General features: G+C 36.8%; 2 protein-coding genes across 4 annotated transcripts; one reads left to right on the top strand and one right to left on the bottom strand.

Moving 5' to 3' along the window:
- Nucleotides 1-670: 670 nt before the first annotated feature.
- tnni1d (troponin I, skeletal, slow d) lies at nt 671-10220 on the top strand. 2 transcript variants are annotated; one of them, XM_027153962.2, is made up of 9 exons: nt 671-796; nt 991-1006; nt 1324-1327; nt 1496-1531; nt 4228-4269; nt 6359-6490; nt 7710-7799; nt 7919-8101; nt 8232-10220. In XM_027153962.2, the coding sequence occupies exons 2-9, from the start codon at nt 999-1001 to the stop codon at nt 8331-8333; spliced, it is 597 nt and encodes a 198-aa protein (XP_027009763.1). In that variant the 5' UTR covers nt 671-796; nt 991-998; the 3' UTR covers nt 8334-10220. The 2 variants fall into 2 exon arrangements, with proteins under 2 accessions (XP_027009763.1, XP_027009762.1); XM_027153961.2 differs by lacking the exons at nt 671-796; nt 991-1006; nt 1324-1327 and having other exon boundaries at nt 1463-1531.
- Nucleotides 10221-12620: 2400 nt separating this feature from the next.
- b4galnt3a (beta-1,4-N-acetyl-galactosaminyl transferase 3a) lies at nt 12621-24725 on the bottom strand. 2 transcript variants are annotated; one of them, XM_027153853.2, is made up of 20 exons: nt 24544-24725; nt 23744-23760; nt 23585-23623; nt 23377-23472; nt 22590-22680; nt 22243-22343; nt 22013-22080; nt 21782-21857; nt 21256-21322; nt 20852-20995; nt 20502-20611; nt 19983-20086; nt 19829-19884; nt 19529-19730; nt 19185-19420; nt 14764-14917; nt 14577-14649; nt 14267-14420; nt 13974-14100; nt 12621-13608 (listed from the first exon to the last, which is right to left on the bottom strand). In XM_027153853.2, exons 1-20 carry the CDS (start codon nt 24692-24694, stop codon nt 13515-13517), a joined length of 2160 nt encoding a protein of 719 aa, XP_027009654.1. In that variant the 5' UTR covers nt 24695-24725; the 3' UTR covers nt 12621-13514. The 2 variants fall into 2 exon arrangements, with proteins under 2 accessions (XP_027009654.1, XP_047659689.1); XM_047803733.1 differs by having other exon boundaries at nt 14577-14613.
- Between the last annotated feature and the right edge of the window lie 390 nt (nt 24726-25115).

Genomic DNA, 25115 nt, shown 5'->3' with positions numbered 1-25115 from the left:
AAGCATTGCAAGACCTTGGTATAGTGACTAAATTGAATGTTTGACCTCTACATTGGCCACTTACCATCAAGAGGTCCTGCTGAAGTGCCCTTTTGGAATGTGGATATGGGGCATTCTTAACATATCACTGAGCTTTACTGACAGATAGCATGCTTGCCCACATGCTGATAATTTACTGGATGAATACAGAGGTCCCTTTAAGGTCAACTATTTCTTTTAATAACAAGGTCTTTCTCAGGTCTAATTTTGGTGGCTGTCAACATTAATGAATTTGGTTTTATTATTTATAATGCTAAATGGTTACTCATTATTTAAGTATACATTGTTTATGAAAACGATAATGTGTGTTAAGGTTAAGTAAAAAAAATAAAAGGCTAATGTCAGTTATGGCATGGAAACACCCTTTGTGTCATTATAAATCCAACAAATCAAGCATTTTAAAAGGATATACAGTATAAAAGGATATACAGCTACATTCATTGTTCATTAGTCAGGCTTCAATTATTTCTGCATCTTATTATCATGTGCCATAATAAATGTGATAAAAAAAAAAAGATTTATTATTTTTATTTTATATTATGTACTTAAAGTTCCTATTACATGCAATGTCCCCACATCAAACCTAACCGTGCATATGGTGTATTAGCCAGCCCTCATGGTGGCCGATATTTAATCCACGAGGGCCTGCCAGCTCATTCCTCAGGACAAACGCTTGACTATATCTGCTATCAGCACATAAAAGGTTCCATTGTCTCAGCAGCCTGTTGTTCTGGTCACAAGTAAGGACAGCACAGAGGTAACCAATAACAATAATAATAATGATAATAATAATAACTTTTATAGCATCTTTACACCTAAGAATACTTTACACATGTTTTTCAAGATGCTTTAAGTTTGTAGCAATCAGAATTTTGTTTCAAAAAGAAAAATTTTTTGGGGGCACATTTTATTTGTAATAATAATTATTTCTTTCTTTCTATGTGCTAAAAGGGGTCACCATGTCAGGGTAAGTATTCCTGTTTTTCCCTTTCAAATGATTTTATTTACATTAAAATAGGCATTGTTTTTTATCAGGGAAAACTGTAACAAAATAATTTTACATAGAGTGATACAGGAAAAAAGACTTGTTTGTAGACTGAACAGGACATGGCAGCTTAAGTACTTAAATTATTACTTAGAGATGTCACGGCAGGCATTACTGAACGTACCATTGGTAAAATTGGTTTTATTCTCTATAATACACTAAAAATTTTTACTTCAATACTTTTCTCACTGACCCTGTTTTTTGCTGTCTTTTTGTATTTCATCATTTGATTATGACAGATTGGTAAGCATACTTTTCAATATTATTGCAAATAAAAAGATTGGATGAATTGTGTATTTTGTTTGCTAATGTGAAGTTACAGATTTACCTACAGTGTAGTATTATATATGTTGATGCTAATCTAAAACTGTTCTTGTTTAATTTTTCATTGGCATGAATGCCCTGTTCCAGGCACGTCCAAAAGGAAACCCAAAGGGGTTTGACAAGGTATTTATAGAAATCATCTCACCACTATTTAAGTTTATGGATGGTAGATTGATATCAAGTATGGCAATTTTTGATCCTGTCATTTCCTTTTAAATATCTAGCACAATAAAAATAATAATACTGCGTATGTTTTACACACACACACACACACACACACACACACACACACACACACACACACACACACACACACACACACACACACACATAAATGCAATAATAATAATAATAATAATAAAAACTTAATCATTACAAACTAAATTAAACTTCTGTCCAGTTAGGACAGAATAAGAGTCCTGAATCAGTTTCGCCTGCTTTGGTGTAAATGGTGTAAATGAAAGTTACAGCATGTGCAATGGAGAGGCAAGAGCAAGACAACCTCTAAAAAGGGTTTGCAGATTGCACAGGTAGTCCACCTCCTCCAGGATGCCAAATGCATCCAAAGCCCTTGTCAATGTCACTCAGATCTTTATGCCTGTTCATTTTTCTTGTTGCCTACATATCAGCTTTGAGAACTGATTGTTCACTTGCTGCCTAATATATCCCCTATCAGTGCTTTCAGAGTTCTGTCTGACACACACACACACACACACACACACACACACACACACACACACACACACACACACACACACACACACACACACACACACACACACACACAGTATATTGATTTAATATCTCAATATGAGTTCTAGTTTCGATATATTTTAAATGAAATGATTGAATAGAGTGTGAATTGAACAATGAAATTGTGTAAGTGTTATTAAAAATTGCACAAAGAAAACATTGTACAAGATTAGTGCACACATGATGATTTCGCTTTGCGAAAGTTATGTCTGAAGCACTGTGTTAAATCATGCCGATTTATTGGTAGTTCTCGGGTAGGTCATGTAATGAAGCAGAGCACGCCAGCAAGACCATAAATGGGCATCTATGTCGCATTACTCCAGCTTTTTTTGTCTTCAGGAAGTACTCAGTGAATGTATTGTTTGTACTGTCTGTCTAGAGAATATATATATATATATATAATATAAAATATACACATATAAAATACATATACACATATAAAAATAAGGAGAGAAGGTGCTCCTGCTACATTACAGGGGACAACTCACACTTTCTCTGTGTTAGATGAGCATGAGCACATGTGAAACCTTTCCTCTCCCTAAGCTCTGTTGTCTCTAGCCAAGTGCCTGTGCCTCATGGCATGGGTCCCACATTTGCTGAGGCAGGGCTGACTTAGATAATGGGTCTCGCAGGTTAAGTTAGCAGAACAAAAAGGATTGGGTGATCCCCTGTCCCTTGTCCTCCTCTCTCCCGACTCGGATTTCCCCGCTTTGGCTCCGAGAGCTCACATTGTGATTTCTTTGTGACACGAACAAGTAATTAATTGTCCTCATCGTTCTCTGCGGGGCTCAATGTGGGCGATAGTAAGTGGTATGCCACTGAATCAGTGGCATTTGTGCTGTTGAAGGCAGTTTTGTGTTCTGTCCCTTTATGGCCATCTCTACTAAAATGTACAAGTTTAAGATGTTAATGCTCAAGGTCATTGGGTTGCAGATCAGGTATGAGGACTGGTTTGCGATGATAAGAGATTCCGTCTGTACACTTTCCCTGATAGTTATGCTCATGGCGGTTCAAGCTAGGGCTTGCCATGACAGTATTTGCATGTTACAGCTGGCTCATTGGGCCACCTGAGTCTGGCTTGTGGACCTAATTTCACTTCTGGACAATCTCCTTGGGAGATTCCCATCAGTTGCAACTTCCTTTCTCTGGTGCAGGGGGGAAGTTCTCCACCCGTGTCAGAAATTCTAACCTCTTGGTCCGGCCCCTGCAGGGTCCCAGCTCCTAGATGCTGTTTTGGTTCTTAGCACTTAATGTACACCCATTGTTCAAGCAGGGGGTGTAAGTACTCTCCCCTTTTGTCTGTTTTGGCAGCAATAAGTGCAATAAATACCTTGTGCTGGGTAGTTTAAGCTATCTCATGGGTCTATTAGGTATGCTGTGTGGCTTCACCTTTAGGGGGATTATGACTCACACCACTAGGTGTATTGCCCTGTCCAGCACTCTGGCTAGGGGTGTTCCCCTCCATGATACTTTGTGCTGTGGTGGGTTGGCCCTCTCTGCACACCTTTATCAGGTCCTGTAACCTGGACCTGGACCCCACTTCTGGGTCCTGGGTCTTACATGGCTAATGGTGCTCTGCTTCCAGCTTGTTCTTGCCCTTTCATGACCTCCAGGACAGACATTTCTTGGCTTGTGGTGTTGTTGGTATTGGTGTTCTTATAGCATCAGATATCAATTACGGTTGAAATTTGAAAAAAAATTGAATGCAATAAAAAATTTTGGTTGAAAAAAAATTGAATGCAATAAAAAATTGCTTTAATCAGCTGCATAATAATGAGGGTGGAAGCCATATTGTCAAGTTAAACCAAATGTGAAGTCATTAATGTGATAATTGATTAATGCAATAACTGTGATATTTGCAATTACTATTATTTATTTAGCAAAATATAGTCAACATGCTTCTGTAATATTGTTTATATATTGCTAAATAAATAGTACCAACTGCAAATATCATTTATTGCATTATTTGTCATAGGCACAAGGCCAAATAACCTTAAAAAATGTAACTTTTGCTAAATGATATAATTAAGTTTTAACTCATTTAATGTGCTTTTATATCCTTACAGCCCAAGTGCAAGATTTCTGCATCTCGGAAACTCTCTCTCAAGGTTTGTCTCACTGATTCAGTACATTCAGTTAGAAATCTCCAGGCTTTGTTGCTCACATTTGGATGAAAGCAGATGAGTCAGAAAGTCGGTTACAGATGCTTAAATCATTAAATACTGATGGGGAAAATGCATGCTTTCAACTCTTTGAAAAGAAGAACACTCAGGTAATAAGATCCCATTTTGATAACTGATTTATACTTTCATATACAAAGTTTGCAATTTTCCAATTTTGTTGGAGGAAATTTGAAGCATTACTAGAATCGCTTGATTATAGAAGATCATAGAAGAATACTTGATTGCAAAGTAAAGTTCTCCTTAATCAGGGAACAAAATGTACACTGTAACCAAATAAGACTAGAGAGATCTCTCCACTTCTTTAAATATTCCATACATATGAAAAAATACTATATGACATGCCATAGAAGGAAGGTTGAATTAAGGGTCAAACTAGGTATTTATAAATTTATAGTATTTTATAGTATAGTATAACTACTATTGTATCTATACTATATAACTACTATATACTATAACTATCACAGTATAGCTATAATTACTATACTATACTAATTGCTAATAGTAATTATAGTATATGTTCACCTCTCATGCAAAATGCCAGAGGGGGAAAAAAAGAGTTGTGATGCAAGGATGACATCACAACTGGATCGCGGGTGCTGTAGTTCCATGAGAAACCGACTAAGACATGGTATGTCTTGTTCTGTGTGTTGTCCATCTTTGTGCCCCTTAATCAATGTTCTGATATTTTGATTCCACCCTAGATAGGAGGCATATGTTAATACTAGCTGCTGCAGGCATACTGGGCCCACCAATATGCCTCTCATCATATTTATCCCACACTTCCACCAGTGGAGAGCTACCCCATGACACAGAGTTTCCAGCACCTTTGTTGACTGAACTGTCTAGGGATGTAACCCTATCTGGTAGAGCAAGTGGCACAAACTGAACTGTAGCTGCCATTAGACACAAATCTAATTTGACTGAAAATAGGCATCTAACAGTGGCAGATCAGTCACCTTGGTGTATTGCCTTTCACCCTTGGAACAATCAGCATCTTGCATTTGAGGGGCCAAAGGTGTTTAGTCTCATGAGGCATAAGACTAAGCATTGGCCAAATAACATTTGGCTTTGAGGAAATAATGGGAGAAAGACCTGCCCTGTCAGTTACATTTTCCAAACTTCTTGATGGCATATTTTTCAAGGAGTCCAATAATCTTTGTTGCATTTCCCCGTGTTGTAGATCTATTACTGTAGATTGTTAAGGAGGTAAACAGGAAAACCACAACTAATACTCCTAAGTCGTCTTTGAAAGGACCCAGAGGCTTTCCTTGTGGCAAATGATGCAGCTTGAGTCTAGCACTTTCAAATGTTTACACTCGCACATTGTAAAAGACTATCCTTTTTATGTGTTGTACATCCATTATATCTGACTGGATTAGCTGTTTTATAGCACATCAGAGACAGATAAATTGATTATATGAAATATGTTTGCTTTGTTTTTACTATGAACAGCAAGAACTCAAAGCTGCTCATAGCCATGTTAGCTTACCCACAAATTAAAAATAATGTAAAACCCTCACAACAGCAATCCAGGAAGGCTGTCTGTCCAGGATCATATGCAGATTGAAGCATGTATTTAGTGTGAAGCATACATATTTTGCACCAAAGGAGTTCAAAGAAGCACTTAACCCACACCTTTAGACAATATTTTGGGTGTGACCATCAGTCAGTGAATCTTAGAGTATTTAAGTTTCTTAACCCAGAGGAATAATCTTAGTGCATATGAAATATCTAACGGAGTGGAGAGGTAATCTCAATACGATACTACAGTATAAGAACATTTTTTTTTAACATGAGAAAGGACGTAAAATAAATTCAACACTTTTGTTTCACCAGTAACACACATGATGCTGTTGTTGGTTGTTTCAAAAGATTGCACCCAAAATGGACTGTTTGTTCAACAATGACATTTTATACTGTATATTAATGTAACCTTTTTTTTCCATTCACCTTTCATTTTGACAGGCCATGAAATTCTAGTCATATTTTAAAAAAATGACATTTCTTCATTTAGATGCTGCTCCTCAACAGAGCCATAGAAGAGTTGGAGAAAGAGAAGCAAGATAAGGATGAAGAAAAATCACGCTACCTGACAGAAAAAATGGTTCCTCTTCAACTCTCAGGGCTCTCATATGCAGAGTTACAAGTATAATTATATTAATATATACTTATTATACCCTGAACTACTACAGTGTACTAATAGCATAATTATATCCTTTTTTTTTAATAATATTTCTTGACCATCACCAATTGTGGTTAGCTTATCAAAGTCCTAACTATGTCGATCTTGTTTTCCTGTAAATTCGGTCTTTGCTTTCTTTAGAGGGTAGGTTTAATAAGCTACAATAAACAGCACTGTGAAGTTCTTTAACACTCTAGTACAAAACTTTGGTGTAATCCAAAAGGTTTATTTTCCTTGGACTTTCCAAACTCCTCTTATACCTGAACTGTAGCTGCATTTTCCAGTGCTCTTCTAGCTCTGCCATACTTTCAATTGAATCAGAAGAAATTTGTCTATCAATGAAGATTCTGCCAAATGTTCCCAAACCCTGAGGGAACCATGTGAATCTGGCTGGCACCTGAGTGCCAGTTTTATCTCTCCACTAAATTGTCATTGAACTGAGACCACCAAAAATACTAAAATGAACCAAGTATACTGTAAATGCCACTTATTAAGTTAAACACTAACTAACACCTTTTATCCATTCAGACATTAAACTTCAAAAGCACAGAACCAGCAGAAACACAAGGACAAGTCTAAAGATATAATGACTTAATTATTACTATTACTAAAAGAGGTGGACAATTGATACAATAATTTGCTTGCTAGTTAAGGTCAGCATATGCCAGAATTAAAAACTAAATTATTAAAATCCTTAGTCAAGTATTGGGATATTGGTCCATTCTTGTCTCCATTAACAAAGAGTATTATCACAGAAAGTATTTCTTTTCTCAAGAGATTTCAATCTTATCTCCCTGAGTGGTTAGTGGTTCTTATCTTCAAAACAATGCAATACTTGGTGATTCAGAATGAAAACAAAAATGGAAAATTACATATCTAAATGCTGTTCTACAACCAAGAGGAAGGCTACCAGACTGCTGGGTTACTTGAGTTGACGATTGATGCTGATTGTGACATTGGGTAATGGACACAAGCTTTGCTCTTGGTACAATGGTACATTAGTGGTCTTCAACACTTTCCTAGAAGCACAGTTACTGTACATTTGCCACCTTCTATTTTGCCCCATCAAGAACTCATAAAAATAGGAAAGGATCTAGGGTATAAAGTGGAAAAAATTATGGTGTTATGGTCTATAAATTGTTGAACTCAAATTAATTTGTATGCTTGCTAATGTCTTTTTCAGAATTTGTGCAAACAACTCTATGAAAAGGTTGACATTGTGGATGAAGAGCGTTATGACTATGAAGCTAAAGTGATGAAGCACAATAACGACGTAGGTTTTGTGGGAATGTCCCCACCCTAAATAGATAATATATGCTATCATTACAGGGAAAGTTGTAAGGGAATGGTGTATAATAGCATGTTTTATCTTCAAATTCCCTATCATCCAAGATTCGTGAACTGAAGCTAAAAGTTCAAGACCTGGGAGGGAAGTTTAAAAAACCAGCTCTGAGGAAAGTACGTGTTTCTGCTGATGAGATGATGCGAGCTCTGCTGGGCTCCAAACACAAGGGTTCCATGGACCTGCGAGCCAACCTCAAATCTGTCAAGAAGGAGGATATCAAACAAGAAAAGGTATGAGAGTCTCCAGAAAATAACATCATAAACAGTGTACAAAAATTTCTGTTTTATTTACTTATTTTGTTTTTGGTAAAATAAAGAAAAATGTTCTTTATTTAACATTTTTTTCCTTTTTATTCATCAGGTTCTGACTTCAGAGGTAGGTGACTGGCGTAAGAATGTGGAAGCCATGTCTGGTATGGAAGGAAGGAAGAAAATGTTTGATGCTGCTGGTGGAACCCAATAAACTTCATCTGGATGTAACCATCTGGAGTCCTGTGAAAAGCAGACTCAAAATGGAACAAAAGCAAACAGTAACAAAACAAAGAATGTTGCAGGATTTTTTTAATGTGGCCTAATTAACAAATTAAGAAATTTAATTGGCTTGAAGGTGATTTCACTTCATGTCTTTAATTGCATTTTTATTTAAAAATAATATGAAATGTCCTGTTCAGAGTCATTAGGGCTATACAATCAACCTTATATTTGAGTGTAATTTTATATCTTTATCTGTTAAACTAGTCCAGGGATAACTTCCTTGCATTTAAATCCATCCTTAGTGTATTATGACGAAAATACATGATATAATATGTATAGATGTAACAGAGGTAAAGACATGAAAAATATGTGTATGTGCAGTGTGAAAGTCTTAATTAAAGATATGAAACCTCTATAGCATTAAACATTTATCTAGCAGACAGTGTTTTCTTTTTCTACTATATATCTGAGACTTTTTTGGGTTTTTTGACCCAATTACACTATTAGATATTTTATCCAATTCTATCTATGTTCACATTCATGGAGATAGTGATGCATTTGGTAGTTTAGTTTATGTCCCAGAACATCAGCTAAAAAACTGCAAAATGCCACACATTCAGACAAAGTTAATAGCTTAATAGACATTTATCAATCAAATTCATATCTGTCTTATAAAGTTTTTATGCAGTTTACAAAGATATAAATAAACTATTTCTGTCAGTTCTTTCTGTTATACTTCAATTTGGCATCTGACAATGAAGGGTAAACAACAAGATAGTACGTTGTCTTAATTTAAATCATAGTAAATTAAAATAAGATTGTAGGTTGTCTGAGTGCCCAAGATGGAGCATATATTGCAATGCACGTTCATAGAATCTGCCTGTTGAGGATAAAAAAGTGTACCTTGCAATCTACAGCTTCATGTAGTCCTTGTAAAACAGATGTCAAATCTTTTTTTAACGATGATTTATAAATTACAAAAAAAAAAAAAAATTACTGTGATAATTTATCAGTGGTTTAGATGAACCAAAAGCTATGATGTGCTACTCACCACTGTGGTGACTTGTTAAAGAATACTGTTGTTATTTATACCAATTTCTATACAAATCTACACAATAACCACGACCATACTCTAGTATCAATTGATAGTAATGCTATTTTATTTTTTTTATGGATTTGAAATCTACAGTCCTATAAATGTACTTTTAAATTGACATTTACATAAAGGTTTCAGAAATGTATGATGTCTATAACAAAGCACATTTTGTGACAATAAATACATAAAGCAAGTTACAGGTCAAGTTTTGCAGGTAAGTTTTTTTACGACCCACACTCTTTATATTGACTTAAAAGTTAGTAATGATTGTGGTGGGTGTGAAGGGCTTAGGAAAGAGGAAACTGGCTTGGAATTCTGGCTTGACTCTCTTTCTCTTTTTAATCCCTGTTCTGTTTTTATTCCTTATGGAGCTCACTGCAACAGTGAACATTAATAATTATCATTAATATCATTTAACACAGGTGTGACCGTTTACACCCCTCAGCTCTGCCCTCTATTCACAAAGTGACATTCCTCTACACCCCCGCTTCAACAATAAGCCTTTGAAATGTCATAACTATTAACAGCAGCTTATGCAGTTTAGGTTCCTGGTATTTATAGGTGTACAAGATGGAGGTCATGTGCAGTGAATACAATAGCGGTCTGTTTTTGATCAAATTAAACAGGTCATCATTATTATATTAGTTAACTAATGCTTGCTAGTTTGGTACAGACTAGTTGCTATACTGAAAGTGATTATAGAGGAAACAAATCCAAGAAAAAAAAGCAAATCAGAAAACAAAACAACAAATTTGAAAACAAAACAACAAATTAGAAAACGCAACAATTCAGAAAACAAAATAACAAATCAGAAAAAACAGCAAATCTGAAAACAAAACAAATTAGAAAGCACAACAACAATTCAGAAAACAATATAACAAGCCAGAAAACAAAACAACAAATTAGAAAACACAATGACAATTCAGAAAACGAAATAACAAACCAGAAAACAAAACAACAAATTAGAAAACACAATGACAATTCAGAAAACAAAATTTCAGAAAACACAAACTGGAAAAGCTGGGTATTGTAGGGCACTTAGAGAGATGGGATACGGAAGAACAGGCACAGAAACGGAATTAGAGCAAGCAGCAATTTATTTTCCCTAGCCTGGGTGGGCCGATTGTACGTCCTTTGCCGCGCATGCTGGGCTTCCTCTAGGTGTTCCTTCACAATGGGCCCAATCCGTGCCTGCATGTCCTGGACAAAGTTGATGATGGAGCGGAAGTTAGAGGGTTGTTCTTCCCAGGCCTCTTACGTCACATATAGCATGCCATGAGGGCGCCGTTCAAAGAGGAGTTCAAACAGTGTGAAGCCTGTGGACGCCTGGGGCGATTCTCAGACAGCGAAGAGGACATAAGGAAGGAGGAGGTCCCAATTCTGTCCTTCCTGGCCTACCACCTTTCGTAGCATCCACTTCAGGGTTTGGTTGAAATGCTCTACAAGGCCATCTGTCTGGGGGTGGTAGATGGGTGTCCTCAGGTGTTTGACCTGCAAAATCCGACACAGATCCACCATTAATTTTGACATGAATGGCGTACCTTGATTGCTGAGGATGTCCTTTTGGATCCCGGCTTGGCTGAAGACCCTGAGATTTCCTGGTAACATTCTGGGAGGTGGCCTTCCGAAGTGGGACCATCTCTGGGTAACGGGTGGCATAGTCCACTATCACCAGCATCGGTAGTGGCCCAATGAGATCCATGGCAGCAGGAGGGGGGACGGCAGTAGCAAGGTGAAGCAGTCCTCTCCAGGAGCACAGCGTAGGCTCAGCCAGCAATCTGAAGTTTTGGATCAGCTGGAGGTTTCTCCATCAGGCATGCCCCCTTCGCCGCTGAGCCTAGCTTTCTGCTGTGCTCTCCACCTGGAGGGTGAATGTTCCAGTGGCACTCCTGATTGGCCCATGTTTTTTGGCAGGAGTTTCTGCCGCCACGCCTCACTCTCACTCCCAGTGGCACTGACCATGGGACCTGTGCACACACTGCCCCCACCTGGTGACAACCCAAATGCATTCACAACATTGACTCTGACAATTGTATTAAGCCGGAAAAAAAATATTTATTTATTTTACTGTAGAATTATGATATTTCTCTTCAAAGTCACCATGTATGTAATATAATTTATCCAGAAAGCAGTGTTTTAGTGTGGAAATTTCTCTTCAAAATATATCTTCCATTGCTTATCAATGGAAACTGATATTTTCTTAGATTTAACGTGAACGCAGAACTCCAAACATGCACAAGAAACAAAATTATAGTATAGTTTGAGTGACAGATGTATCATCCAATCAGCAGTAAGACTTACATTCGCAAACTATACCTACCTTTTCTGGTTTGTCAGAACTATCATTGAGTTTAATAAATTGTTGTGTTTTCTGATTTGTTATTTTGTTTTCTGTTTTGTTATTTTGTTTTTGGATTTGTTATTTTGTTTTCTGAGTTGTTATTTTGTTTTGTTATTGTAAATTTAATTTGTTTAGCTGATTTCCTTAAAATGGTATGTGATGCCTTCATAACCTCTAGAAGTACATAACTTCTGTCTGAAGCATTGCTTTAAATCACTCTTGAATCACGTCTTAATTGTCCTTCACCTCACCATCATTTATGTTGTTGATAATACTTTTTGACATAAAGGCATCATTGGCATATCCTTCTCCATATGTAAGGACAAAAGGTTTTCAATGATGTGAATATATCTATGTCAAAAACACATTGAAGATTATGCTTATTGTTATCTTTATAAGATAGAAGCAATACATATAAAAACTTGAGACCACCATTTTGGGTTTGAACGTCTCCTTTATTACACAACATTAGAAATCACAGCAGGTGTTTTAAGGCAACATCCATCAATGCTATTATGTATTTCAATTATATAATTTGAAGCAATTATAATGTTATACACCACAGTGCATGCACAAAACTGGCTTTTCTGCCCTAATGTTGTTTTTGTTTTCAAAAGATTTTGTTTTCAAAAGAGATGTAATTAACTCACATTATAGCCCACAAACACACAATGGGAATAAAAGTGGAACTGAAAAAGTTTCATCAGAAACGAGTTAAGGGACAAATAGTTTTAGTAGTGCCTGTTTATATAAAAACACAAAAATATAAAAAATACAGAATCTGTTATTTAAGATTTATTAAGATTTATTGTTATATAATATTTAGATTTTTTATTGTCTCTTTTTTCCTAAAACAGTTGTATTTATTTTGTACATCACAAATGCACTACATGTAAATTTACACAAATATTTGGCTTTTGAGGAGTACACAGACAAAAACTCAAGATTCTATTTATTACTGTCTATAAAATGGCAATACAGACAGCTTGCAAGCAAAACATACAGAACCTTTAACTTTTACATAGGCATACTAAGTTTTGTGCACAGGTTTAAATATGTTCATAGATTTGGCTACAGTAGTTCATCAAGTAGAAAATATGCTTATAAACAGAATAAGCAAAAGAAATATAAAAAATAATCCAGGTATACACAAATAAAACTAAAGCTAATATCATGCTATACAGTATATTAATGTCTGTACAGTAGAAATGATGCATGCTTAAAGCCTAAGTTTAAAAATACTGCAAAGAAAAACTGAAAGGCTATTAAAACCTTGCATCAGTTAGTACATACTGTAAATACATACATTCAAAAAGAAATAAATGGAATAAATAGGATAAACAGGAATGTATATGCAGTGGCATAAAAAATGTTGTTTTTCATTCAAATAAAAACATATCAGTAATATAATGATTAATTGGATATAAAACAAATTTCCTTAGTATGCTTGCACATCTACCATGGTTATAAACGGTCTGTGATGTCCAAGAGTGCTCCGCATTTATTGGAAATTTTTCAACATAGTTAAAATGAGTAATCAATTGATTGTTTCTGAAGGGTTAATTTAAAACATTTCAAATACATCACATAATGTTGTAAACTCTAACACAATTTTTGGATGCATAATCTGTTATTTAATTTTCAAAATTAACGAAAACATTTTAAAATGTTTCTCTTTTTAGGGTTTTTTGAAAACTTAAAAACACTTTACAATACACTGCACTGTTCAAGATTTACTGTCTGTTCCACATGCCATGCTTTGAATGGTAGAAGTGTAAAAAATTCCTGATGTTTAGTCGTTCCACCTCCAGCTTGTTCAATAGAATTCTGAATATTAAATGAAGAGCATACACAAGAAAAATTATTATCGGTATAAACTAATACTAATAAATTAATCTTATTGATAGATTTTGGGCTGTTAAATATTATGAAAAAATAAAATGATTAGCTATAAAATAATTGTTTATATAATTAGATTTAATCATTTTACAGAAAAAAGACATAATTTCTATCTTTTTTTTAAAAAAAAATCCTTTTACAATAAGTTTTAAGTCAAAATAAACTTTTAAGTCAAAATAATTACATAGAACTTAGGGGCTTGTAGTTGTAAACACCAGTGTGAAATGTACTTCTGTACTTTTAAACAATGACATAATCTTTCAGATGATGTTGGTAAATTGACCTGTACTTACCTGTCCAGCAATTCCCAGTCTTCTCCTCCCCACTTGTCTGTAAATTCTTTAGTATTCATTCCTCCAATTCGAATTATGTCTGAATGATAAATTCCAATCAGACCATATCCCATAGTTTCCCAGAAACCTGTGTCACACGAAAGTCTCGTTAATATAACTACTATAATTGACATGGACTGAAGCCCAAACATAAAAATATCTAAATGGTTTAGGAATCAGATAACTAATTTTGCATAGTATACAGGACTATACTGTACTCCAGACTGATTACAATTTTGAATAAACATTACTACCTGCAGGAGCATGGATTGTTGCTCCACATTCCAGCCTCATTACTATAGGAGCAAACACCATTTTCCCTTGCACACAGTGTTTACGCAAAGAGTCTATTATCGTTGTTGGGAAGTGGAGGTGCAGGTCACAAAGAAACAAAATACTGTTCTCATCCTGATTGAGGAAATAAAAGTTAATGTAATATTCTTTGCTAGACATAATAGATTAGTGTTAAAGTGATACAGATTCAAGTGGTTCATATGAAGTCTTTAGCATTTTTATTGTAAAGCTCTTATTATTTAATAAATTAAATTAGAAATGTTTTCCTACATCAACAAGATCTATTCCTGCTTGGAGTCCTGGAGATCTGCCAAAAGGTCCATACATTTTCAAAAACTGGTAGCTGTTATAGTGCCAAATGAAAGCACACACAAATAATAATATTCATCCATGCATATCACAAATGCTTAACATGTACACTTAGCTACACCAATTGTTTTGCAAGCAAAAGTTGTACCTTGGTAAGTTTGAATTTTTCAATTCCTTCTCTACATCAATATCTGTGCTATTATAGTCTATGAGAATGATGTTGAAGTTTTTGTCTCCTGTGGCTTCATACACTTTCTCCATTTCCTTTAGGAAATGTATGACCCATCTCCCTTGGTTTTTCACTGTTGAAATAAGTACCAAAGAAACAGATCTTATTAAAAAGAGAGCATTTCAGAAAACAAGGCCCTACATCAGAATTTCAGGAGTTCAAAATGTAAACTAAGATACTTAGAGGCCCAATAAAACTAATAAATCATCTAGAAATATTAGATATTGCTCTGCTGGTGGACATGGAAATGTCAGGAAAAAGATTGGTTAGACAGATTCCCAGATTGGTTGTAGCTGTCAGGAATATATATATAGTATAGTATATATAGTAACTCAAATAATCACTCTTTATACCCCTGGTGGGCAGGAAAGCATCTAAGCATGCACAAAACAAGCAATGTGGTTTATATTACTACTCATCATATGTCACAGTTACTGACAACTGACAACAGAAACTTTATACCTGAAAGCCTAATTAGGATAACTACACCAAATTACATACAGCATGTAACCCGGTTTCCTGAGAAAAGAACGAGATGCTGAGTCAGGGCTGACGCTATGGGAATGCTTTTTTGAGGAAGTGGTGTCTGAAGCTCTGTGTGCACACACGCCAATTTAATGGCTCGGGATGGACACTTGACAAAGTTATAACATGCCAGAGAGTCCATATAAGGGCATCTATGTCACATTACTCTAGCTTCTATTTGTCTGAAGTAAGCACAAGTGGACACCTAGGGCATGGCCGGCAACACAGCATCTTGTTCCCTTTCTCAGGGAACCGCATTACATACATGACCTGGTGTAGTTCCCTTTCAAGTGAAGTCGATGCTGCGTAAGGGCTGATGCTAAGAGAATGCCAATACCCATGCCACAGGTTGGGTGGCACCCGATGACTGTGCCAGAGGACCTGAGAGAGCACGAACAGCCTGGGAACATATCAATAGCCCTACAGGACTTAGGACCCTGGAATGGGGTCCAGTTCCAGGTTATAGAACCTGATAAAGGTGTGCAGAGAGGTCCAGCCTCCTGCAGCACAAATATCTTTAAGGTGAACACCCCTGGCTAAGGCACTGAAGGAGTGAGCACTGATGCCGAGAGGTGAGACAAAACCACATGCCTCATCTGCCTGAGTAATGGCCTCCATGGACTCGAATGGGGCTTATAGCAGCCCATCCAGGACTACAGAGAAGTCCCAGGATGGAAGGCATGGTCTGCAAAAAGGCCTCAGCTGCCATACACCATGCAAAAAGGGGAAGAGTAGAGGGTGCCTACCCATTGAGGCCCCGAAGACAGGTTCGTGGTTCGCAGTGATGGTGGCCACATACACCTTTAAAGTAGACAGGGACAGGCCCTGAGAAAAGCAAGACTGCAGAAATGCCAGCATTATACAGTATACCGCAGTGAACTGGATCCTGACAGTGCTCATGGCAGAAGAGGTGAAAAAGCCTCCACTTCAGAGCATACAGCTTCCTAGTTGATGGAACCCTAAAATTCAATAAAGTCTCTGTCATCTAATTTGAAAGGCCTGCCTCTTGGAACTAGTCCCCCTCAGTGGCCAGACCCAGAGCTTCCAAATCTCGCGGTGGGGGTGTAGGATTGCCCCCTGCATCTGAGAGAGGAGATCCTTCCTGATGGGAACCTCCCATGGAGTGCCATCCAGGAGGAAGACTAGGTCCTAACCAAATTTGAGAGGGCCAACAAGGAGCAACCAGGATAAGGTTGACTTGGACGTGGTGCACTCTGGCTTGGACTTGCGGGAGCAGAGCAACCGGGGAAAGACTACAGACAGAGCCTCGGCTACGTCTGTACCAGGGCCCAAACTCACTGTGGGTGGAGACGCTTTCCTCCAGCCTCAGCATCTGTCTCGACAGGAAGTTTGCCTCCCAATTTACATGCCCTGGGATTAACATTGCTCTCAGTAAAAGAAATCTGGTCTCTGTCCAGACAGAAACTGCTGCACCAACCTGAACAGGGGGCATAAATGCAGACTACACTGATGATTGATATAGGAAACTTCCGCAGTGCTGTCTGTGCGCACTAACACATGGCAGCCCTTGAGGTGTAGGAAAAAGTGTTTCAATGCCAGAAACATGGCCCTCACCTCCAGGCAACCTATGTGCCATGAGAGATAAGGGACCTCCTACAGTATATACATGGGCAGGATGGCTGTCCGGTCGTTCCCCAGTCCGAAGTGAGGCACACGGTGAAAGAATCCCACGATGGTGACACACACCTAGGGTGGAACCCAAGGCCAGAAACCTGCAAGGATGAAAGCCTGCATGCCTAATCCAGAGCTGAAATGGCCTCGTGTGAAGCAAACCCATAGAGATAATGTTGGCTGCTGCCGCCATAAGGCTGAGCACACTCTGTGACTCAGCAACAGAGAGGATCTGGCCTAGCTGTATAGTTTTCATTGCTGGGAAGATGGGAGCCACCCAAGGATGGGATAGACATACTTGCATTGTGGTGGAGTCCCAAACTACCCCTGGAAAGGTGGTTCTCTGAGAAGGAAAAAGCACACACTTTCTGGGTTACTCCTGAGGCCTAGAGACCTCATAAGCAGGAACAGCATCTCAATGCCTGCCCACCATAGCCTCTAACTGGGCCAGAATGAACCAGTTGTCCAGGTAACTCAGTACACGGATGCCCTGGAGATGCAGCGGTGCCAGGGAATTGTCCATGCACTTCATAAATGTGCAAAGAGAAAGGGCAGTGATGTTAAAATAAGCCTGATCTTTGAAGCAAGATGACCTGATCTTTGAAGCAATAACCTTGAGTGTGAGCATGCTGAACTTGTAAGTTATCAGAGTACAGTGCAGAGCACACACTATGGTATCCAGGCCCCACTGAGATATGCTTGGCAGAAGTTTCCATGCTGCCCTGCTGTCAGCATAGAAAGAGTGGTGTTAAACTCACGTCAATCTCCCTAATGCCCTGAACCAGTGCACTGGTAGGCGCTAGATCCGTACCCAGGGTACAGATCTGTGCAAAGAAGAGGAGCGGGCATAGACCCCACTGCTCCCCAAAGCACCAGAGTCGGTGGGGCAGGAAGTTGAGCAAGCCTTCCTGAAAATTATGCTCCACATAAGGAGCATGGGTGGTCATAGCTGAACCCTGAATCACATGAGGTGGCGAAATAGACAGCATAGGAAAGGCATCACTGGAAACCCGAGCCCTCGGGTGATAGAATTACTTCTGACCACAAATGAGCTCCTTTAAAACTGCGATTGTGTGCAGCACCGCACCAGCTTAATCTACAGAATTGTAGGCCTTCCATAAAAGGCTGAGGAGAATAGGCAGGCAGAATATGGGTCATTCCACAGCCTTAACACCACAGTGTGGTCTGCGAAAATGAGAGACGCCAACATGGAGGTGGAAGGTGGTAGCAATTGTCAAGCTCAGGGTGGACAACGCTAACCTTTCATAGGACCAGTCTAAGCTAAGCTTAGTAACAGCGGCAATTCGACTGCTGCTTGCTCCTCATTGCCCACATTGGACACAGCTCCTCAGAGTCCGATGTAGAAAAATAAATTATTAATAATTCCACACTAGATTCAGGAGAAATCGACCAAGCGAGCTCCCGAAGCCTAGGCAGAAAAATTAAAGTCAGGCACGCTTCCCTTTCCACTAACTTAACCTGCAACCTCCATGACTGAAACAGCCGAGCTGCCTTGACAGATGCAGAACTCCAGCCTGGAAAACAGCCAGCAAGAGAGGAGACCGCGAAAGCAATCACCCATAATTCACGCAATCGGCTCCCCCGAGAGCCGATTGCTCATTTCATGATGAAAAATAAAAGATCCTAGTCTTTGTATATATATGTGTGTTGTATTAAAAATAAATATGCCAAAGAATGTCAATATTATGTCCATATGCTAATTTGGAGTGAAGAGCAACTAAGTTGAAAAGCAAAAATGAAACTAGTTTTATTTATTTCTTTTAGCCTACAGTAAGGTCAGACCACCTTCTGAGTATTACCAAGACTATTCACACGCTTATAAGAAATGTATATGTTTTATTTTGCCTGTTGGTGCTTGCAGAGCAGTCATGGCTTCATGCATTGGTTAAGGTTGGGCCTAAAATAACACAATCTTGGGCATAAAATCATGTACAGTAGTGTGCCAGATATTTTAACCTGTGAAACTGGTTAAACAGTTTGTCACTGTCTTGGGTGTGTTTACCTTATTGCTTCAAAGAAAGAATTTGCTATTTATTTGTTCAGCCACTATGCAAATGAAGGCCAAGTTTTGTGGGAGTTAACTCCAGATTGTTTACATTTACATTACAAAGGCAAAAAAGGAAAAAAGTTCCTAATGTTTTAAAATTGGTATAAGTTCTGACCTGCTAGAATAACATGGACTTTTGCATCTGGATTCCAGGAGAAACCTTTTGGGTTGCAGAGGCTAGGGCGTTCTGGATTTTTCCATTTATTTTTGGACTTAGTAGCAAAAAAATACTTAGAAAGCAGAATGATATCCCCCTGTGGGTTCTCCAGCTCTAGCTCCAACAGAAATCGACTTCCTATAGCATCATCTGTTTTCTTCTCCACATTTAGCACACGCTTTAAGACCAGATCCCTGCACATCCATGAAAAGTCAAGTTAAATCCTAGATTATATAAATTGCTGGCCACCACCACAAATCAAAAATATACAGAATGAAGATACTGAGGGTGTGAATATATACCTTGAGGTATTTGCTTTGTGTAGTTGTGTCATGAAGGCTTCGACTACAGGCATGACTTCTTTTTTGGGCATTATAATATTTCCAGCTCTATTGCAGGTGTTAACAACATCAGCACCCTGCTTTGCATGGAAATCTGAAACATTTACTCTGAAGAACTGTTTCCATTTTGGCTCATTTATTTTCTGTTTTTCTGATTCGTCCACTTTTATGGAAAATAATAGAAAATACAGATTGATCATCAATTAAATTTTCAATAAAATTAGATTAGGTGTATTTTAACATTAGAAAGGAATTAGCTACCTTTTTCTTCATCTTCTGCTATGTTTTCAATTTTTATATATTGACCAAATCCACGTCTTGAATAAAAGCAAACACATGAACACATAAATTAATAATTAATTTAATGTACATATAATCAATTATATGAAAGAGAGAGTGTCAAAGTCTACATTACTCTTTATCATATGTTTCATCCTTTTGGTAAAAGCATATCTCTCTATCCATCCCTTCATGAGCTAGTCTTGTGTAGTCATTGGGATACACAGAGGAGTAGTAAACCTTTAAAAAACACAATTAACCATCATCCAATGGTGCACTAAGATCTGGGCACATGGGAAAATAAGCAAACAAAACATTTTACATGCATATAGCTTTTGAAAAGCAGCCAAGCAGCCATAAGTTCAAAACTCTATTTACTTTACATTCTTTTTCTGCCCTTTTAGATTTGTAATGAAGATTAGTTTCTTAAAAGCATTCCAGTCACTGCTGCACACAATTACAGAGGCCAATCCATTAACATACCAAAATATCTTAGAGTGGTTAAAGGAATCCTGTAAACCTAGACAAAACCCATAAGTACGTGGCATGTTCATGTTAATCATGAATTTTAAATTTGGTGTACGTAATGTTAATATGTAAATATTAACATTTAAATTATGATTCCATACAGAACACAAATTAAAAACGTACTTACATGATTTATTCCATCATATCTCTCAATGGTGTCATTGTCAAACATATGAAGTGGATTGTATTCACATACAGGAAAAACCTTTTCCAAATAGAACTCATGTAGCAGAGGTGCTGTTGAGAGAAGTAGAGAGGATATGAGTTATGAGTTTGAGATATGAATCTGAAGAATATAGTAATAAATGTTAATTCACACTAAAACAAGAAATATTTGTTCTACCTTTATTAAGAAAGCAAACAAATAACTGGAAATATAAAGGGAATGTGAGATGTATCTCATAAAGATGTAGTTGAAAATGCTTCTGCCAAAAAAAAAACAAAAAAACCTAGGTTTTTTTTTTTTATAATACTCACTCTTATACATAAAGTCTCGTGGGTCTGCTTTGATCATGTCCACCTGCTTCTTGGCTGGCTTGAAAATGTGGTCAGGGGACAACCTTTGACTGGCTTTTGTTTGAGGGACATGATTATTATCCGCCATCAGTATATTAGACTCATCTGTACCCACAAAATGATACACACACGGATATATGAATCCAAATTTTCAATGCAAACAATACAATGCAAACATCTGAGTTCTTCAGTTGTTTAATGACAGAACAATTTCTATGATTGTAATGCAGCACCCTTATTAATTTTTGTATTTGTTTATATACCCTGAACAAATTGTGTGTGTTTTGTATTTAGTAAAGTGTACAATCACTTGTGTGGAATAGTGGATTTAGAATAATAACAGGGATGAGAGCCGTGCAACTCACCAATATAGAGTGACAAATACTCTGCAGTAATGACCTCAAAAGTACTCTCTTCGTCATTGGGACGCCACTGAAAAAATAAGTACAGTAGTAAATTCTTGCATGTAGTTTAATGCAAGATTAATGAAACTTGAGTTATGGCACTATTAAAACCCCAGTTCCATACACTAAAAAACAAGAAGTGGAAATGACCCACAGTATCTAGAAGTTGAATCAAATCAACTGGACTACAGGATTGGCAGAATTTGTATCCTACATGGTCAAGGATCCTCCCCTCCATGGATAGCCTTAAGGGAACAATGGACGGGTTGGGGGAGGGGCGGCGGGGGGGGGGGGGGGGGACGACTGATACCTCAGGCTAAAGAAGCTGCTCAGATTAGTAGTGAAACGTTTCAATCAATTTGACAGAAATCTAATTGACATAACTCAACCTCCAGATAACCACACCTAGATGACGTAGAATCTTCACATGACACAGTAATTAAATGTAGAATTACTGGAATACATAATACAGAAGAAACCGACATACAGCAACCTCCAGGTGATCAGTTCCATCTCCTTGTTTGTAGAGAACTTCAAAGAAATACCACATTTTTCTTGATAGCCTAAAAAAGTGTATTGGATTAATACACATAAACATTTTGTAATTGAGTAAGTCCATACCATAGATGGAAGTCAGACACAGAAAATTGTTCTAGTTCCAGTTTTACATTTATATATTTTACTATTTAAAATAAATAGTTATCATGAGGGTACTTACAATACAGGCTGAGATATTTGAGATGCAAATTTCTCATACTCTCCTGGAGCTGCCCATTCATTTCCTTTCTGACCAACAATTAACAAAGGTGATAAGGCATAATCATGTAAAACAGCATATATAGCCATCCATTCATTTTACTATTACTATTAACTATGTTCACCTTTGTTTATTAGCTTCCTGCCTCTCTAACGTTGTCAAAGAATAAAATAAAGTTCAAGAGTTTTTACCTTGCCAAGATAGGCAATAAGATTGAGTCTTTCAGTGCTGTCATCTGAACTCAGCCAGAATTCTGCATTGTTGTCAGATGCAACAGCAAAAATGTATTCACCTGGTAAAAAGTAAGCAACAAATCTTGCCACAGACACACAAATCAGGGGTGCCTAAACTTATCCATCAAAGGCAAGAGTGTCTGCAGACTTTCATTTCAACCTCTTAAGCAAGTATCTACTTGTTTAATCATTCAACTTAGAAAAGCAAATTATTTGAGAAGCATATGATGAAAACCTGCAGGCACACCAGGATGGTACAAGGTTATGTAATTTTATTGATTTCTTGGAAAAAATATAGAATGTACCACTATATCTAGGTTGAAGGTATCCAAAGATTCTCAGACCATAGTTTTTCCATCCAGCACTAACAGCAAGTCTGTGGATTGTAGTTCGAATCTAAAATAATGATACATACATACACACATACAGGCTTGTTGTCTTTAAATCAGTATGTAATCAGTATGTAACTGTCATGTGTGTTCACCAGGAAAATAATCATTCAGATGTCTTTACAAGCAGTGATGTTAGTAAAGAAATATATTTATTATACTATTCTATTACCTAATTCAGATCAGAACTTATGGAAGACCTATTGATATACAGCAATGAGCAGAGAATAAAGCATGGGCTAATTTAATACCCTAACAGATAAATTAAACTGACAGCGAAATTAAATAGCAATTTATGGTACAATATCAGCATGAGCAAGGAACAGCATTAAGTCTAGTTCCCTTGATCGACTGTGACCATTCATAGGATCATGAATTAATAAACTAATGAATGAAAGATAAAATTATCGTTTATCTTGAGTAATGAATATTGAAGAAAAACGTGTATAAAAGTAAATTGTAATTGCAGCAGATGACTCATCTTTTAATTCTCAGAGCATACAAACTTTTGCTGCAGTAAACGTAAGTCTCTAACAGCTTGTTAATGCTTTATAATTATTGTGTGTACTCAGTTGGTACTTTGAATGTAATTTGTGCAGTTCTAACTTTGTGTAAACTATTCAGTCACACTTGAACAACTTAGACTGCGAACATCAATTAAGTGAGTGTGTGTTCATGTGCGTGCATAAATCATTTAACTTACATGTGGGTAAAGAGGGTATAGCAGATTCGTCCTTAAATGGTGCACAGATCCTCCACACCAGTCTTCAAAAATATGCATGTTTGCTTCACCTAAAAACTGTTACACATGATATGGAAAGCTATTGAAAAAACAGCAGTATGGAAATTTGCCTTGGACTCTGCAGCATTTAATTTAATTAATTTATTTTTTTAATATAAAAAATTTTCACCTCAGGTTTCCATAATGGCTGTCTTTCTTCTGCTTGTTTCTTCAAAGACAGGTTAAAAAGTTGTTTTGAATAATATTTACTACAGATTACTGTGTTAAATTCTATAAAATGAAAGATCCCAACAAAGAAATATGTTGAAAGAAAAAAAAAATCTTGTACCTGTCTCTCCCAAAATTCTGAAACAAAAAATTACTGTCAATCAGTGTCTTCCAATACAATATACACTTCATCAGATCAGGGACAAACATTGTTCCTGATAAATCTACAACCTGAACAATGCCCTGATTTTCTGATAAAACAAGGATTATTTTTTTTACCTTATATTTAAATTAAAGTGGCCAGGGGTACATTATATGACAATAATTAATGAAAAATCTTTCAATAAAAACTGCATGTAAAGCTAAATGATGTCAGATATACAGTACGTGTGGCAGCATGGGTATCATTCATTTATATAAAAGCAACTGTCAGTTCTTTAGCATATACTGTAGTGTAAATACATTCACAAAGTAGGTTCATCATTTTGCCACTAGACTGACTAGTTAAACTTTGACTTTTCTTTGTGTTTTTATGCTTAACCAGTGGACTAAATGCAAACTGATATAAGCCTGAAGTATAAAGTGATTTGTAAATGAGCATCATGCGTTTCATTCGTTGTTGTTTTTGAATGATTAATTAGCTAACTGATTGTAAGTAACTACCGACCAAATTTATGAATCCCTGTAAGTAATGGTGAAATAGCAAGTGAGCACACATACAGTCTGTTCAGTTTACATCCTGATGATTTTTATTAAAAAGTAAAGCAGAATTTAATCTAAATATAAAGTTGTTATAGTGGTGTAAGGAATAAAAAGAAAAAAAAAAATCCGGAATCAAGTCATCATGCACCTAAACAGAGCTTAAGTTATATAGCAATATAAAACACCACGCAGTAATAATAAAAAGACATTATTACTCACCCAAGTGCTTTGAGGTTGTTTTACTGTTAGAATTAAAAACAGATAAACATGTGAAAACGATCATTACTACTAAAGACAGAAACACTACTCGAAACAGGTGTAACCTTCTGATACTGAAAAATAATCTGAAATGCTCCCAACGTAGTTCCATTTTATTCAGAGACAGGCACCTGTCTGAGTGTGAGAACTATGAACACTAAAGTTTTAGCACTTAAATATGCTAATTATGTAATTATTCTGTTACGTAGCATACAGGTTTGCACATATACACACCTGAGCAGGATAATCAACTTTTCTTGGTTACCTTTAATGCTAAGGTGCTATGTTCTGTAATTATTTTTGATTTATATGAATGCCCTGATTATGTTTATAGGTGTGTTAGAGTAAGAATTTGCATAGAAGACACAACAGTATCAGAAGCAATCGACTCTGCATTACACTTTAGCTTTAATACTGATTTTTACTTCTTAATAATAATAATATTATATATATTATATTACTAATATTTCTTCTTCAGAAACAATTCTGAACACTCTCCATGTTGTAATAAACAGTTTAAGTAAAAACGTTAA

Source organism: Tachysurus fulvidraco, chromosome 19 (genome assembly GCF_022655615.1).
Source record: "Tachysurus fulvidraco isolate hzauxx_2018 chromosome 19, HZAU_PFXX_2.0, whole genome shotgun sequence".
Taxonomy (NCBI): domain Eukaryota; kingdom Metazoa; phylum Chordata; class Actinopteri; order Siluriformes; family Bagridae; genus Tachysurus; species Tachysurus fulvidraco.
Note: the sequence above shows the minus strand (reverse complement) of the source record. Positions and strands in the feature narration are given on the sequence as shown.

Coding starts and splice junctions, on each gene's coding strand:
- tnni1d (XM_027153961.2), top strand. CDS start 1,478: ATGAATGCCCTGTTCCAGGCACGTCCAAAAGGAAACCCAAAGGGGTTT. Junction 6,491..7,709: donor TCTCATATGCAGAGTTACAA/GTATAATTATAT, acceptor TGTCTTTTTCAG/AATTTGTGCAAACAACTCTA. Junction 8,102..8,231: donor AGGATATCAAACAAGAAAAG/GTATGAGAGTCT, acceptor TTTATTCATCAG/GTTCTGACTTCAGAGGTAGG.
- b4galnt3a (XM_027153853.2), bottom strand. CDS start 24,694: ATGGAACTACGTTGGGAGCATTTCAGATTATTTTTCAGTATCAGAAGG. Junction 20,996..21,255: donor GTATTTGTCACTCTATATTG/GTGAGTTGCACG, acceptor TTGTGGGTACAG/ATGAGTCTAATATACTGATG. Junction 19,885..19,982: donor GATGAAACATATGATAAAGA/GTAATGTAGACT, acceptor CTTTTATTCAAG/ACGTGGATTTGGTCAATATA.